Below are 17,372 nucleotides of genomic sequence, written 5' to 3' on the forward strand. Positions count from 1 at the left end.
CTTGCGAGAGCACCAGAATCACAACTGGCTGCTGGACAATCATTGACAGGAAGACCCTGGACTTTACCAAGGAGGACACCCCACGTCCAAGGACAGAGGAGAAGCCACAGTGAGACGGTAGGAGGGGCGCAATCAGAGTAAAATCAAATCCCATAACTGCTGGGTGGGTGACTCACAGACTGGCGAACACTTATACCACAGAAGTCCACCCACTGGAGTGAAGGTTCTGAGCCCCACCTCAGGCTTCCCAACCTGGGGGTCCGGCAAAGGGAGGAGGAATTCCTAGAGAATCAGACTTTGAAGTCTAGTGGGAATTGATTGCAGGACTGTGACAGGACTGGGGGAAACAGAGACCCCACTCTTGGAGGGCACACACAAAGTAATGTGTGCATCGGGACCCAGGGGAAGGAGCAGTGACCCTGGGGGAGACTGAACCAGACGTACCTGCTGGTGTTGGGGGGTCTCCTGCAGAGGCGAGTGGTGGCTCTGTTTCACCGTGGGGATAAGGACACTGGCAGCAGAGGTCCTGGGAAGTTCTCCTTGGCGTGAGCCCTCCCAGAGTCTGCCATTAACCCCACCAAAGAGCACAGGTAGGCTCCAGTGTTGGGTTGCCTCAGGCAAAACAACCAACAGGGAGGGAACCCAGCCCCACCCATCAACAGTCAAGTGGATTAAGGTTTTACTGGGCTCTGATCGCCACAGCAACAGGGAGGGAACCCAGCCCCACCCATCAACAGTCAAGTGGATTAAGGTTTTACTGGGCTCTGATCGCCACAGCAACAGGGAGGGAACCCAGCCCCACCCATCAACAGTCAAGTGGATTAAGGTTTTACTGAGCTCTGACCGCCACAGCAACAGTCAGCTCTACCCACCACCAGAGCCTCCCATCAAGCCTCTTAGATAGCCTCAACCACCAGAGGGCAGACAACAGAAGCAAGAAAAACTACAATCCTGCAGCCTGTGGACCAAAAACCACAGTTACAGAAAGACAGAGAAGATGAAAAGGCAGAGGGCTATGTACCAGATGAAGGAACAAGAAAAAACCCCAGAAAAACAACTAAATGAAGTGGAGATAGGCAACCTTCCAGAAAAAGAATTCAGAATAATGATAGTGAAGATGATCCAGGACCTCGGAATAAGAATGGAGGCAAAGATTGAGAAGATGCAAGAAATGATTAACAAAGACCTAGAAGAATTAAAGAACAAACAAACAGAGATGAACAATACAATAACTGAAATGAAAACTACACTGGAAGGAATCAATAGCAGAATAACTGAGGCAGAAGAACGGATAAGTGACCTGGAAGATAGAATGGTGGAATTCACTGCTGCGGAACAGACTAAAGAAAAAAGAATAAAAAGAAATGAAGACAGCCTAAGAGACCTCTGGGACAACATTAAACGCAACAACATTCGCATTATAGGGGTCCCAGAAGGAGAAGAGAGAGAGAAAGGACCAGAGAAAATATTTGAAGAGATTATAATCGAAAACTTCCCTAACATGGGAAAGGAAATAGCCACCCAAGTCCAGGAAGCGCAGAGAGTCCCATACAGAATAAACCCAAGGAGAAACACGCCGAGACACATAGTAATCAAAGTGGCAAAAATTAAAGACAAAGAAAAATTATTGAAAGCAGCAAGGGAAAAACGACAAATAACATACAAGGGAACCCCCATAAGGTTAACAGCTGATTTCTCAGCAGAAACTCTGCAAGCCAGAAGGGAGTGGCATGAAATACTTAAAGTGATGAAAGGGAAGAACCTACAACCAAGATTACTCTACCCAGCAAGGATCTCATTTAGATTTGATGGAGAAATCAAAAGCTTTACAGACAAGCAAAAGCTAAGAGAATTCAGCACCACCAAACCAGCTCTACAACAAATGCTAAAGGAACTTCTCTAAGTGGGAAACACAAGAGAAGAAAAGGACCTACAAAAACAAACCCAAAACAATTAAGAAAATGGTCATAGGAACATACATATCGATAATTACCTTAAACGTGAATGGATTAAATGCCCCAACCAAAAGACATAGACTGGCTGAATGGATACAAAAACAAGACCCATATATATGCTGTCTACAAGAGACCCACTTCAGACCTAGGGACACATACAGACTGAAAGTGAGGGGATGGAAAAAGATATTCCATGCAAATGGAAATCAAAAGAAAGCTGGAGTAGCTATACTCATATCAGATAAAATAGACTTTAAAATAAAGAATGTTACAAGAGACAAGGAAGGACACTACATAATGATCCAGGGATCAATCCAAGAAGAAGATATAACAATTATAAATATATATGCACCCAACATAGGAGCACCTCAATACATAAGGCAACTGCTAACAGCTATAAAAGAGGAAATCGACAGTAACACAATAATAGTGGGGGACTTTAACACCTCACTTACACCAATGGACAGATCATCCAAAATGAAAATAAATAAGGAAACAGAAGCTTTAAATGACACAATAGACCAGATAGATTTAATTGATATATATAGGACATTCCATCCAAAAACGGCAGATTACACGTTCTTCTCAAGTGCACACGGAACATTCTCCAGGATAGATCACATCTTGGGTCACAAATCAAGCCTCAGTAAATTTAAGAAAATTGAAATCATATCAAGCATCTTTTCTGACCACAACGCTATGAGATTAGAAATGAATTACAGGGAAAAAAACGTAAAAAAGACAAACACATGGAGGCTAAACAATACGTTACTAAATAACCAAGAGATCACTGAAGAAATCAAACAGGAAATAAAAAAATACCTAGAGACAAATGACAATGAAAACACGACGACCCAAAACCTATGGGATGCAGCAAAAGCGGTTCTAAGAGGGAAGTTTATAGCTATACAAGCCTACCTAAAGAAACAAGAAAAATCTCAAGTAAACAATCTAACTTTACACCTAAAGAAACTAGAGAAAGAAGAACAAACAAAACCCAAAGTTAGCAGAAGGAAAGAAATCATAAAGATCAGAGCAGAAATAAATGAAATAGAAACAAAGAAAACAATAGCAAAGATCAATAAAACTAAAAGTTGGTTCTTTGAGAAGATAAACAAAATTGATAAGCCATTAGCCAGACTCATCAAGAAAAAGAGGGAGAGGACTCAAATCAATAAAATCAGAAATGAAAAAGGAGAAGTTACAACAGACACCGCAGAAATACAAAACATCCTAAGAGACTACTACAAGCAACTTTATGCCAATAAAATGGACAACCTGGAAGAAATGGACAAATTCTTAGAAAGGTATAACCTTCCAAGACTGAATCAGGAAGAAACAGAAAATATCAACAGACCAATCACAAGTAATGAAATTGAAACTGTGATTAAAAATCTTCCAACAAACAAAAGTCCAGGACCAGATGGCTTCACAGGTGAATTCTATCAAACATTTAGAGAAGAGCTAACACCCATCCTTCTCAAACTCTTCCAAAAAATTGCAGAGGAAGGAACTCTCCCAAACTCATTCTATGAGGCCACCATCACCCTGATACCAAAACCAGACAAAGACACTACAAAAAAAGAAAATTACAGACCAATATCACTGATGAATATAGATGCAAAAATCCTCAACAAAATACTAGCAAACAGAATCCAACAACACATTAAAAGGATCATACACCACAATCAAGTGGGATTTATCCCAGGGATGCAAGGATTCTTCAATATACGAAAATCAATCAATGTGATACACCATATTAACAAATTGAAGAATAAAAACCATATGATCATCTCAATAGATGCAGAAAAAGCTTTTGACAAAATTCAACACCCATTTCTGATAAAAACTCTCCAGAAAGTGGGCATAGAGGGAACCTACCTCAACATAATAAAGGCCATATATGACAAACCCACAGCAAACATCATTCTCAATGGTGAAAAACTGAAAGCATTTCCTCTAAGATCAGGAACGAGACAAGGATGTCCACTCTCACCACTATTATTCAACATAGTTCTGGAAGTCCTAGCCACGGCAATCAGAGAAGAAAAAGAAATAAAAGGAATACAAATTGGAAAAGAAGAAGTAAAACTGTCACTGTTTGCGGATGACATGATACTATACATAGAGAATCCTAAAACTGCCACCAGAAAACTGCTAGAGCTAATTAATGAATATGGTAAAGTTGCAGGTTACAAAATTAATGCACAGAAATCTCTTGCATTCCTATACACTAATGATGAAAAATCTGAAAGAGAAATTATGGAAACACTCCCATTTACCATTGCAACAAAAAGAATAAAATACCTAGGAATAAACCTACCTAGGGAGACAAAAGACCTGTATGCAGAAAACTATAAGACACTGATGAAAGAAATTAAAGATGATACCAACAGATGGAGAGATATACCATGTTCTTGGATTGGAAGAATCAACATTGTGAAAATGAGTATACTACCCAAAGCACTCTACAGATTCAATGCAATCCCTATCAAATTACCAATGGCATTTTTTACGGAGCTAGAACAAATCATCTTAAAATTTGTATGGAGACACAAAAGACCCCGAATAGCCAAAGCAGTCTTGAGGCAAAAAAATGGAGCTGGAGGAATCAGACTCCCTGACTTCAGACTATACTACAAAACTACAGTAATCAAGACAATATGGTACTGGCACAAAAACAGAAACATAGATCAATGGAACAAGATAGAAAGCCCAGAGATTAACCCACGCACCTATGGTCAACTAATCTATGACAAAGGAGGCAAAGATATACAATGGAGAAAAGACAGTCTCTTCAATAAGTGGTGCTGGGAAAACTGGACAGCCACATGTAAAAGAATGAAATTAGAATACTCCCTAACACCATACACAAAAATAAACTCAAAATGGATTAGAGACCTAAATATAAGACTAGACACTATAAAACTCTTAGAGGAAAACATAGGAAGAACACTCTTTGACATAAATCACAGCAAGATCTTTTTCGATCCACCTCCTAGAGTAATGGAAATAAAAACAAAAATAAACAAGTGGGACCTAATGAAACTTCAAAGCTTTTGCACAGCAAAGGAAACCATAAACAAGACGAAAAGACAACCCTCAGAATGGGAGAAAATATTTGCAAATGAATCAACAGACAAAGGATTAATCTCCAAAATATATAAACAGCTCATTCAGCTCAATATCAAAGAAACAAACACCCCAATCCAAAAATGGGCAGAAGACCTAAATAGACATTTCTCCAAAGAAGACATACAGACGGCCACGAAGCACATGAAAAGATGCTCAACATCACTAATTATTAGAGAAATGCAAATCAAAACTACAATGAGGTATCACCTCACTCCTGTTAGAATGGGCATCATCAGAAAATCTACAAACAACAAATGCTGGAGAGGGTGTGGAGAAAAGGGAACCCTCTTGCACTGTTGGTGGGAATGTAAATTGATACAGCCACTATGGAGAACAATATGGAGGTTCCTTAAAAAACTAAAAATAGAATTACCATATGACCCAGCAATCCCACTACTGGGCATATACCCAGAGAAAACCGTAATTCAAAAAGACACGTGCACCCGAATGTTCATTGCAGCACTATTTACAATAGCCAGGTCATGGAAGCAACCTAAATGCCCATCAACAGACGAATGGATAAAGAAGTTGTGGTACATATATACGATGGAATATTATTCAGCCATAAAAAGGAACGAAATTGAGTCATTTGTTGAGAAGTGGATGGATCTAGAGACTGTCATACAGAGTGAAGTAAGTCAGAAAGAGAAAAACAAATATCGTATGTTAATGCATGTATGTGGAACGTAGAAAAATGGTACAGATGAGCCAGTTTGCAGGGCAGAAGTTGAGACACAGATGTAGAGAATGGACATATGGACACCAAGGGGGGAAAACTGCGATGAGGTGGGGATGGTGGTGTGCTGAATTGGGCGATTGGGATTGACATGTATACACTGATGTGTATAAAACTGATGCCTAATAAGAACCTGCAGTATAAAAAAACAAACAAAACAACTAATACTAAACTTTCATTGGGTTATTTGTATGGAAATATGTTAATATAAATGTTTCAGACATTACATGAAATTTCTAAAAATCTTATATTTGTATTTGTATGGAAATATGTATGGAAATATGTTAATATAAATGTTTCAGACATTACATGAAATTTCTAAAAATCTTATATTTGTATTTGTATGGAAATATGTATGGAAATATGTTAATATAAATGTTTCAGACATTACATGAAATTTCTAAAAATCTTATATTTGTATTTGTATGGAAATATGTATGGAAATATGTTAATATAAATGTTTCAGACATTACAGGAAACGTCTAAAAATCTTATATGTTCTGGTATAATGTTATAAGTAATAATCCTAGTTATTACTTTAAAATGTATATCTCAGAAATAACTAATTTTCTTGTCAACTGCATTATTATGAACTTTCATCAAATCTTTAACCATGGTCATTTTTAAGTCTTTTGTCATTTACAGACAGTTCTGGGTGTACTCTGATGATTTTGCAAATATGTTCCTATAAAAGAGTTTCATCTTCAAGAAATTCATGGAAAAGACTCTGACAAGTACAGGTTTCTGGTAACTGACTGTACTGCTGAACTGAATGAATAAGCATTTTCAGAACTCTAATGAAAAACTGATGAACTCATAAAAGTGCTAACAAAAGATCAAGATGAAAAAAAAGAAATTAATTACATGGGACTGAGTGAACTGATGAGGATGAGTATAATTTTTGTGACTTTCTGTCTGAATTAAAAAAAAAAAATCCCACAAGGACTCAGAGGAAAAGAATATACAAATCAATTTTCACTGCAAAGTAAAGGAGCTGTTACAGTGGAGGATTACTGGACTGAATGTCAATATTATGACATAGTATAAGTGTGTTTCATGCTTGGTAATTGCAATCATTGTTGCTTTTGTTGTGGTCATCCATGTACAATGCTTGGTGTCAGTCTATCTATCTCTTGTAAAAATAAAATACAGTGTGTGTGTGTGGAAAAAAAAAATAAATAAATAAATTAAAAAAATAAAAAATAAAAAAAAATAAAATAAAATAAAATAGTCACCGTGCAACGTCCTTATGTAATTTACTCTACCAAAATAATGTCTGATGTATTTTTAATTAATTTATTTATTTTTGACCCAAGAGTATTTTTTGGATCTTCCACCTTCCAGTGAGTATTATTTTGTGGCATTTTTGGTTTTTATTTGTTGTTTAATAATGAAATTTCATTGAGGTATAATTCACATAAAATATGATGCACCTATTTGAAGTTACAGTTCAATGAGTTTTGACAAATATATACACTCATTTAACTACCATGCTAATTAAGATATATTTGGATCACCCGAAAAAAGTTTTGCCATGCTTCCAACAGTTCTCCCAAGATCCACTGATATGATTTCTAACACTATACATTAATTTTGTCAATAACATAATATCTACACATCTAGTATGTGTTCCTTTTTTGTTTTTTGGTCTGGGTTTTTTTGCCAGCATAATATTCATGAGATTTATCTATGTTGTGGTGTGATTCAGCAATCTGTTTATTTTTCTTACTGAGTAGAATTCTAATGTATGAGTAAACCACTAATTTTTTCATCCATTCTGTTTATGGATATTTGTTTTTCCCTTAATTTTTAGCTATTATGAATAAATCTGCTATAAACATTAGCATACAAGTCTTCATGTGAGCATATGTTTTCATTTGCTCGGGTAAATATCCAGGGGTAGACTGCTATATCATATGGAGCTATTTTTAACTTCATTAGAACCTGTCACACTGTTTTCTGAAATGGTTGTATCATTTTACACTCTAACTTGCAATGTATGAAAGTTCTATTTGCTCTACGTTTTTTAAAAATTAATTAATTAATTTTTGGCTGCATTGGGTCTTCGTTGCTGCGCGCGGGCTTTCTCTAGTTCCGGCGAGCAGGGGCTACTTTTCATTGCGGTACGTGGGATTCTCATTGTGGTGGCTTCTCTTGTTGCGGAGCATGGGCTCTAGGCACGTGGGATTCAGGAGTTGTGGCACATGGGCTCAGTAGTTGTGGCTCGTGGGTTCCAGCGCACAGGCTCAGTAGTTGTGGTGCACAGGCTTAGCTGCTCCATGGCATGTGGGATCTTCCCGGACCAGGGCTCGAACCCGTGTCCCCTGCATTGGCAGGCGGATTCTTAACCACTGTGCCACCAGGGAAGCCCCCTGCTCTACATTCTTGCCGCTGACTGGGGTTGTCCATCTTTTAAAATTTTACCCATTCTAGTGAGTGTTAGTGATATCTTACTGTGGTCTGAATAGTATCTTGACTCTTTTCATTGCTACATTATACAATTCAGACAATCCCCTTTCTCTTTTGATTTACCTGTTTGTTTTCTAAAACAGAATATACAAAGGAGGGAAAGAATCGCGTGTCAAAAAATTCTGGGTCAGTGAAAATTTCCCTAAGAGCCAAAATGAGGACCAAGTCAAATTTCCTAATATCTTGCTTCTTCTAATAGCTTAGTTATGACATGTTATTGTGGAAAGGGCACAGGACTTGGGTTCCGATTCCTTGAGTTCAGGTCCTAGCTTTACCACTTACTAGTTGTAGAACCTTGAGGAAGTCATTTGACCTCCATGAGGGTGTGTTTCCTCTTTTATAAAATGGGGATATCTGTAGTCTCAATCTCAAAGCACTGTTGTGAGAATCAAATGAAATTAATGCAACAACATGAGGGCTTATTATAAGGTCTTTGAACAAATATAAACTCTTGGAAGCTTACCAGAGAAGATGAGAAATCTCTTCTGGTGCTTCAGAGATTAGCGATGGAATCCACTGTGCTCTTAGTGACATATTAGAGAGGCAGTCTGGGTTCTGGAGTTAAAAAACCCAGGTTCAAACCCTCCTAGCTGCATGATCATCAAATATTTAATTTTTATAACCTTCTGTTATCTCACTTATAAAATAAATAATAGTTCTGTTGTAAGTTTCAATGTGATACATATAAAGGGTCCAGTAAAGTGTCTGGCATGTAACAGGCACTCAGTAATTGCTCGTTGTTAATGTAGTTGTTGTTGTTTTGTGTAACGCACATTTCCAAATTGCTAGACAGGACAGCCAAAACCTAAGTATGTGTCCATCGAACTCTGAATGCTGGCCATGCTCAGATCTCTTTTATGAGGAACGCAGGCTTTAAAAGGGTTTCTTCTGCAAAATTTTTCAAATCTTTGTGTCATATGTGTCAAATAAAGCCAACCCAATATGCAGGCTTAAGCTGGCTGCACGTGAGGGAGGCCAACCCCCTTGGGGTGGCTTGGTGTAAACTCTAGCCAGTGGGGTTGTTTTTTACTGTGTAGTACCAACCAAAACCCAATGAAATATTTTCTTCTTGAACAGTTAAAATACTAGATGCACAGAGCCCTGGTTGTCCCTGAGTGAGCCTGAGCCAAGGTTCCAATCTACCATTGGTCCTGCTCTACCATCTTTCTCAGAAGTTCTGGGATACCAACTGACACCATAGATGTTATGATTAGCGTTCCCCCTTGTTTCCCCATAAACCTGTCAATAATCCTGATGACCACAATGTGTGTTTCTCCTTTGCTTAACTAATACACTTAGTTTCGTTGCCAAAATCTGCAATAAGGTACTGAAGGATTATTTGCTGTGTTTAAATTACCTACCTACCAGTGATCCTAAAGGTAATATTTAAAAAAAAAAAAGAAAGACTTCTTTATGAACAGTAACATTCCCCTTAATTCTTACTTTTTCTTACCTGTTTGCACTTCGAAGAACATCAAATAGATTGCTTAGTGTCGTGTCATTCTGGAACACATTAGGAAAACTGGAGAGAAGCTGCCACACAGCTGTCTGCTCTTGCACTTGTGAGAAAAACGACAGCACTTTGACCATTTCCTGAAACACTGTCTTCTGGTTATTGGGATCACTTGATAGCTTAAAAAATAAAACCACCAACAGGGTGAAATGAGACTTCAACATCTGTAACCACATGGCTAACTGCCTTTGAAAACATTAAAAGTTTAGATTTTCACATAAGTAATTCTTTCAGATTTTCATTCAGTTTGAAGTCATCTTTTACTTGGAAAAACTATAACCATTTCAAATGTTCTTACACATAATTAGATTCTTTCCTATAGTTCCAGAAATTGGCATATTTAATGTCTGGTTAACAAAGCTGTTTATACAAAATATTTTAAATTGTGTTTGGGAAATTAAAATTAATTTCTTAAAATAAAATTAGCTTCAGAGTAATATTTTTCTTTTTCTTTAGGATCTGGTTTAGGATCTGCAGACGTATCTTCTCTATATCCATTAGTAGACCTTATATTATTTATTATTTGCATAGAAAACCCTTAAAATTTATATATTTTATATTATATGTGCGTGAATATGTATACATACAAACATATGAAAATGTCTACTATTACAATTATACATACTTAACAAAATAAAATATTTCCAAAGTTCTGCTGGAATACAAGGAACTTCAGTTATAATAATGATTTAGAGTGAATATCCTATGTAATAATCATATCTTGTACTATAAGCAAACAAATAAATGAAAACCATGACCTGTACTTTTGCTCTGAATCACAGGACCCAACTAATACCTTCATTATATTCCCACTCAAAACAATCTTCTTAATAAGCTCATTCATACTAGTAAAGTCAGGCTTTTGTTCTGTCTTAATTCAAGGCCTTTCACGCTGAAAATGTGATTTTGAACAACATATTCTTAACCACACATTCTATGTGACGGCTGAGTTTGCTGAGATAGAATTTTAAGTGCTCTACATTGGATTGGGGTTATTATAACAGTGTCTCTAATCTAGTTCATTTGGAAAACTCAGATTACTGAAGAGTAATTTAAGTATTCTGCACTTACAATAAAATTCAGAGAATCAAGGGGAAAAATGTTAGATGTGGACATGTTTCATTTATTCCTGTTTATAAAATTTTGAGAGAATTCTGAATATTTTTGTGAACTTTCATTGTATGTGGAGTTTCATTAAAAGAAAATTATCAGTGTCTTACTTTCACATCTTAATTTAAGACTAGCATATAAAAATAGTCATTAGCACTCCACATTATAAAGTTCTTGGTTTTAATATATAATATTTGGGAAAGAGGGATTATATTATTTCATAAAAAAATCAAATTTGTAAATTGGGTTTGACCTTAGAAGAAACATTTTAAAGATTATCCATTATTCTAACTTCTGAGAGTTATAAGGCTCTGATAGTTTAATTATTAAACTTACATTGTATCCTGAGTAATCTCACTTAAATAAAATATCTCAGAGAAAACAGTCAATCTTCATTCACCATAGGGCAAAGTCAAATTTCATCTACAAAGATGTCTTCACGTTAACCATAATGCAATATTTTTGGTTCAAAATTAACATAATTTCAATCCTGCACATTTAAATAGCAAATAGACATATTACTTAGAATTAGACATTGTATGTGAATCTCTGTGCGAGGAATTCATGCCAAAGGTGAGCCAACATTTCAGTCAGCATTTCCTAGTCCATGTGGGCTATGCATTTGCTCTTTGATTCATTTTGAGTCACTTTGTGTATACGAGAATGGAAACAATACACTTCCTTCTATTGTTTATGAGATCTTGATCACGTTAAAATATTTACACTCACCTGAGAGAACTGGTTTGTTAGTTCTTGGAGAGAAGACTCTAAAAGGGTCATGTTGGACAGGCAAAATATGTTAAAAACATTTTTCCCTAGAGTGGTCCAAGAGAAGGCATAATCAGCAGTATATCTTGGATAGCTCTCACACAGTTCTCTTCGTATATCTTCTGAAGTCGAATTTTGCTGTAAAAGCAATGTGTGTGAGAAGAGTGGTATAATAATGTTAGTAAATATAGATATTAACGTGTCCTAGTCTTCAAGGAAACTGACCTGTCTACATAATAGCCATTTTAAGGTCCTGCATTATAGCAACTATTAAGTTAACACTAAAATACATTGGGTTTACCCATGAAAAGTCACTGGGAGAATGTGTGAATGTGGTAACTCCTGTCACCTTTATGATTTACAAGATTTGCATATGATTTTTTTAACTGAACACATTTCCTGTCTCTGACTAGACAACCTAAATGTACTAGATCTTGCCTCACAAAAATCTTCAGGCTTAAAAATCTTAAGCTTTTCCTGGACATTTAACAGCAGAGACTTAGGTGTCCTGATAATTTGTGACACTTCATGGGAAACTGGCCAGGATCTTTGGAAGACTTCCAAAAAGGAAGAGCTTCAGAGTCTAGTCTCAAGACCAACAGTGTTTGTTTAGAGAAGTGGAAAAACATGGATTGTGTTTCGTTTGCAAAGCAATTATTTCATTTAAGAATTATGCATATAAAGAAAAAAGAAAACACATATATGAAAATACATACAAGCATATAATTATCAAAGGCAATAATTGGAAAGCATTTTTATAATGGAAGTCCCCCATATATTTCACAGTACAGACCAGTTAACAGATGCAGCACTATTTTCAGCTATAATATTGATCACATTCACCATTAAGTTGTTTAGATATTTATAGAGCCAATTACAGTTAGTTGCAATATTTAATGCATCCTTCCAAATAATTAATTATTATAACCTGTGAGGTGAGGGCTAGCTAACTTCATCCTCCCTTTATATCACAAAATCTACACTCTACCTTCCAGTGATTCAACTTCTAAATGTAATGAAACAAGACAGGCTCCACTTATTCCAGGAGATACTCTAAATGCCAGGTCTTCTAGTCATTCATCCACATCTCTTTCTTAACATTACATATAAACTCACCCCAAAATGATTTCTCTACTTATTCTTGCAAGGGTTGCAGAAAGCAGTACACAGAACGAAAAAGGAATCAGAGAGATTGCTGACAGAGGCATCAATATGTGATCCTAATTTTTACATCCCTTTTCTGCTCCAACTACTCTGAAAATATGTATCTATACATAGAAAATTCATTTTTGACTTATCTCCATCGGATACATGACTCTGTGCTGCCTCACAAAATTCTGAAATTTTATTCCGTGTGAGAAAGAGAACCTGGGAGTTTCAATACAATAAAGTCGTATTTTTGAGACTAGCACTGCTATTCTAGCTATTAAAGAATTTAACTGATACAATGCAAGGCTGTTTGCTTCTAGGAACCAATATAGAAGAAATAGAATGGAATAAAATAACTTTCCCTAGTTTGCACCCTAGCATGATTTGTAGAGGCTTTATACTGGAATTACGTGGGCACATGGCGGGGCTTCCTCAGCTACACAGGGTGCTTTAGGTACCTCAACTATTATATAAACTAGACTTTCCAAATCTAGACTGGACTGACTCTGGAAGTCTTATATTTCAACCAGCACTGGCAGAATTGCCTTGATAGCTATGGTGCTTTTTCCTGACATACATTTTTGTGTTGTTCTTTGGCTTACTGACATAAACAAGTTTATCAAGATGCCTCAGGTATACAGAATGTTAATTCAAGGGGAACTAATAGACACATATCAAGCAGCAGTGGTTATGGTCACAGGAATATGAATAAAGACCAGAGTTATGTCCCTATGTTTCAGATGGAAGAAACGTCTACTACATAAGACATGGATATATTATTAAAAATTCTTATGTGTGTGTGTGATAGATAGTGAGAGAGAGAGAGAGAGAGAGAAGTAGTCTTTCCATGGCAAAATATTAAAAATGATCTCCTCTTAATTTTTGAAGAGCACGTAAAGCAGGACTCATGGGCCAGCCAAATAACTTAAACGTATGAATCTGGGGGCTTCCCTGGTGGCGCAGTGGTTGAGAGTCTGCCTGCCAATGCACGGGACATGGGTTCGAGCCCTGGTCTGGGAAGATCCCACATGCCACGGAGCGGCTGGGCCCGTGAGCCACAATTACTGAGCCTGCGCGTCTGGAGCCTGTGCTCCGCAACAAGAGAGGCCGCGATAGTGAGAGGCCTGCGCACCGTGATGAAGAGTGGCCCCCGTTTGCCACAACTAGAGAAAGCTCTCGCACAGAAACGAAGACCCAACACAGCCATAAATTAAAAAAATAAAAAAGAAAAAAGAAAAAAGAATACCTATGGCTTAAATTATAAAAAAAAAAAAAGTATGAATCTGGTTGGATAAAAGACAATAAGGAAAAGTGGGGATTGCAGCTGACAGAAGAGTATCTCTTCTGCCTAAAGGCATTCAAATTCAATTTCTCAAAGTCCTTGTATATGTGCACACATACACATATAGCCCATAGGTTGTCAGTTTACACCTCTGATAGAAATGATGTTTATCATCTTGCAATCTGGAATCTTAAAGTGGAAGACTGGTAAACAGACGGAAATCCAGAGGTAAGTGCTTTAAACCACGCTAAGGAAAGGGATTTTATTACTTTGGGGAGATATTTTTTATAGCTCTAATTTTTCCAAAAGCATTATTAGTATAGATAAGGCAGCAAGTCTGATGGGTGTTAAAGCTTCATCTGCTTTCATACAGCAGTTTCTTTCCTGCTTCAGGAAATTAAAAGATCACATGTAATGCCACCCTATTTTTTACTAAATGAAAATCTTAAGTTCATTTAAGGGACTTAACAGGGAAGTAAATAAATATCCAAGAACTTAAGGAATTTAGAATGCCTCAAAATTAAGCTTTTTATCAAAGAGCTCCTAAGAAAAGAATCTCCTGGAGGTATTACTCCAAATGGGAATACTCTTCCTATTTGGAAGATTCCTCTATTAATCTAAGAGGCATTTGTTTACCTGCTTTTTCTTATGAGTCCATACAAAACTGAGTGAAATTACCTTTTCCAAACTAAGGATCCAGGCAAGCACTTGACTACCATTGAAAGTATCTGTTCCATTACTTTCCAAATCAGAACTTGGACTAGGAAATACTGTGGCTGTTGTAAAAGAAAGAAGAGATTAGCATACTATACACACACACACACACACACACACACACACACACACACACACACACACGGGCAGGTTCACATAAGAATCCATAAATATCACTTATGCTCTCATATACTCCACAGCAAGAATATGCTCAAATATGCATCTTCCATGAAAGTTTCATACTGGCAAAATGGCCAAGTCCATCAGTTTTTCCTTTCACATAAAACTGTGATGGTTTTGGTCTGCTTTTGGGTTTTTTTCCAATCATTTTTGGATGTCATTTGCTTTCATTCCAGTTTATATCATTAAACTTTATCACCAATATTATTGCCTAATAAACTGAATCATTTCTGTGCAGGCCTAGAGGATCTGAGGTGCCTCCACTAGCTCCACAGATCCATCATACCCAACATCTGTTCAAAGGATCTGCCAATGCACATCTGGTGATAATGGTTTTTCTTTTTTTAATTATTCAATTGGGAGGCTAAAATCTGCTTAGGATCATAAATTCTCTCCTCCCCAAAGTGGTTTTTGAATGGATTTCAGATCAAATAAATGGGAGGAAGCAATAAGTCCAGACTACAGTATATGCTAATTAAGTAATTCCCAAAGCGGCCTCATCCAGTACTATTTATAATGTGGCAGAGTGTTCCTGGTCAGGAGCGTCAGCTGGAAGAGTACGTTCAGATCTATAGCATGGATGTTCATTAAGCCAGTGTGTTCACTTTTATAAACTGTGCACAGAAATACTTTATTATCCTCACAACAAAGAATCTTAATATTCAAAGATACAGCGACCTAACATCAGTGGGGCCTAGGCTTTGTTAAAATGCTCACTGGGCTGAAGAATTTACCAACTGATTCCTCTAGACCAAAGCAATACATTTGTGAGATGACTGACCAAGCTAAGAAACATAATCTGTGGCTACTGAGCAAAGCAAAGCTTACTGGACCACAACAGTATGATCTTATTTCTACTGTGCTTTAACCTACTCAGCCAAACACCCAGAGATCATTCACAACAGCACGTTAACTCCTCAAAACCATTCACCACCATAGTCCTACTACAATAACAAAGGACCTTTTTTCATTTGGTCCATCAACTTGTATTGGAATGTTAATATCATAGACTCTTAAATATCGCATGGCATTTTTAAAGGTACTCCTTTTTTTCCTCAGATCACCAATCATATTCTGACATACAGGAATCTTTGTTTTGTTCACTAATGTATCTTCAGTACCTAAGACAGTGCCTACATGATAGCAGGCACCCAATAAATATTTGCTAATGAATATAAAATAGTCTTGCTGTTTTGAGAGTTTACTCTCAACTTGTGGCTTCTAACGAGTGTCTCTCAAGACCATCTGCAGCAGAAGCACCTGGACATAAGGTTCAGGAAGCTCAGCCTGTGGGTATTCTGCACATTAGTGTCTGAGGGCCACTGGCCTAGCTGTGAATGAAAGAAGTACACAAGCACGATGAATGACCGTGATGCTGAGTGGTAGAGTGGGAGGAAGAAGACTATAGCTAGAAAAGTCCCATCCTGGCAGTTGCTCTAGCACCAGGTCAGCTGGATGACTGGGACAGGGAGGGTGCTTAACCTTGTTGGGCCTCATATTCCTCATCTGTAAAATGTAAAGTTTGGACAAATCTCTGGATTCTATCCAACATTTTTTATTGCTGGGCATTCTAACCATCCCAGTGTCATCTAATTGCAGGCAACGAAGAGTCCCTAGTCAATTCTGGCAAAGTGTGTAATTCTCAACATTATACTAGTACCATTTAGGGTTTTGCTCCTGGAGAGTATTTCAGTAAGAACTTAATTTCCAATTATTCTCAAGACCTTTGCAGAACTGCACCACCACACTCAGGCAACCATAAGGAATATTTAGATCTCTTAGGGATATTCTAGGCATTCCATCTTTGTTTGAAAAGTTAAAAGTATAACTTTTAAAGATTAGACCTTTACTGGTTGTTCCAAAAGGCCTGTTCTAAACTGGGCAGAAGAGGATAGCTTACCCAGTGATGCGTGCCTTTTTTCTGGAACTTCAGTGCTCTGGACTGATAAATTGCTGTCCTTCTCCAGGTTGGATGACTTTCTCAGAATTTCACTAGAGAAGAAAAAGCAAGAACTCTGTAACTTCACTCACATTAATTTCAGTTAGTTACAGCAATGTATTATGTGGTAGATGCTAGGGCTCTCCTAGGACTTTCAAATTTTTAATCTACTTTCTGGGATTTTAATGACAAAACTCACCTAACCATATACCAATTAATATATAAGGGCTCCTACAAGGTAAATTTTTAGTCAGAGAAAATGGCCTAGATTAGGTTTAAAATACTTATTTTTTACTTCACTATTACAGGAAGAAAAAAGGACTTTAGAGCTAAATACTGAAAATATTTATGATATGTATTTTTTCTTTTAAAAAGATGGTGGGGGCTTCCCTGGTGGCGCAGTGGTTGAGAATCTGCCTGCC

At 37.1% G+C, this 17,372-nt stretch overlaps 1 protein-coding gene across 1 annotated transcript in view; it reads right to left on the minus strand.

Annotated features, from left to right (window-relative positions):
- ABCA12 (ATP binding cassette subfamily A member 12) overlaps window positions 1–17,372 on the minus strand; it is a 192,708-nt gene that overhangs the window by 103,767 nt on the left and 71,569 nt on the right. Inside the window, exons 4-7 of the mRNA XM_007187873.2 lie at window positions 16,912–17,003; window positions 14,778–14,893; window positions 11,648–11,824; window positions 9,749–9,927 (exon numbers count right to left, since the gene is read on the minus strand). Of these exons, the coding sequence (XP_007187935.2) occupies window positions 9,749–9,927; window positions 11,648–11,824; window positions 14,778–14,893; window positions 16,912–17,003 (564 nt within the window). The remainder of the gene's footprint in view (window positions 1–9,748; window positions 9,928–11,647; window positions 11,825–14,777; window positions 14,894–16,911; window positions 17,004–17,372) is intronic.

The sequence above is a fragment of the Balaenoptera acutorostrata genome, chromosome 8, assembly GCF_949987535.1.
Source record: "Balaenoptera acutorostrata chromosome 8, mBalAcu1.1, whole genome shotgun sequence".
NCBI classification, from domain to species: domain Eukaryota; kingdom Metazoa; phylum Chordata; class Mammalia; order Artiodactyla; family Balaenopteridae; genus Balaenoptera; species Balaenoptera acutorostrata.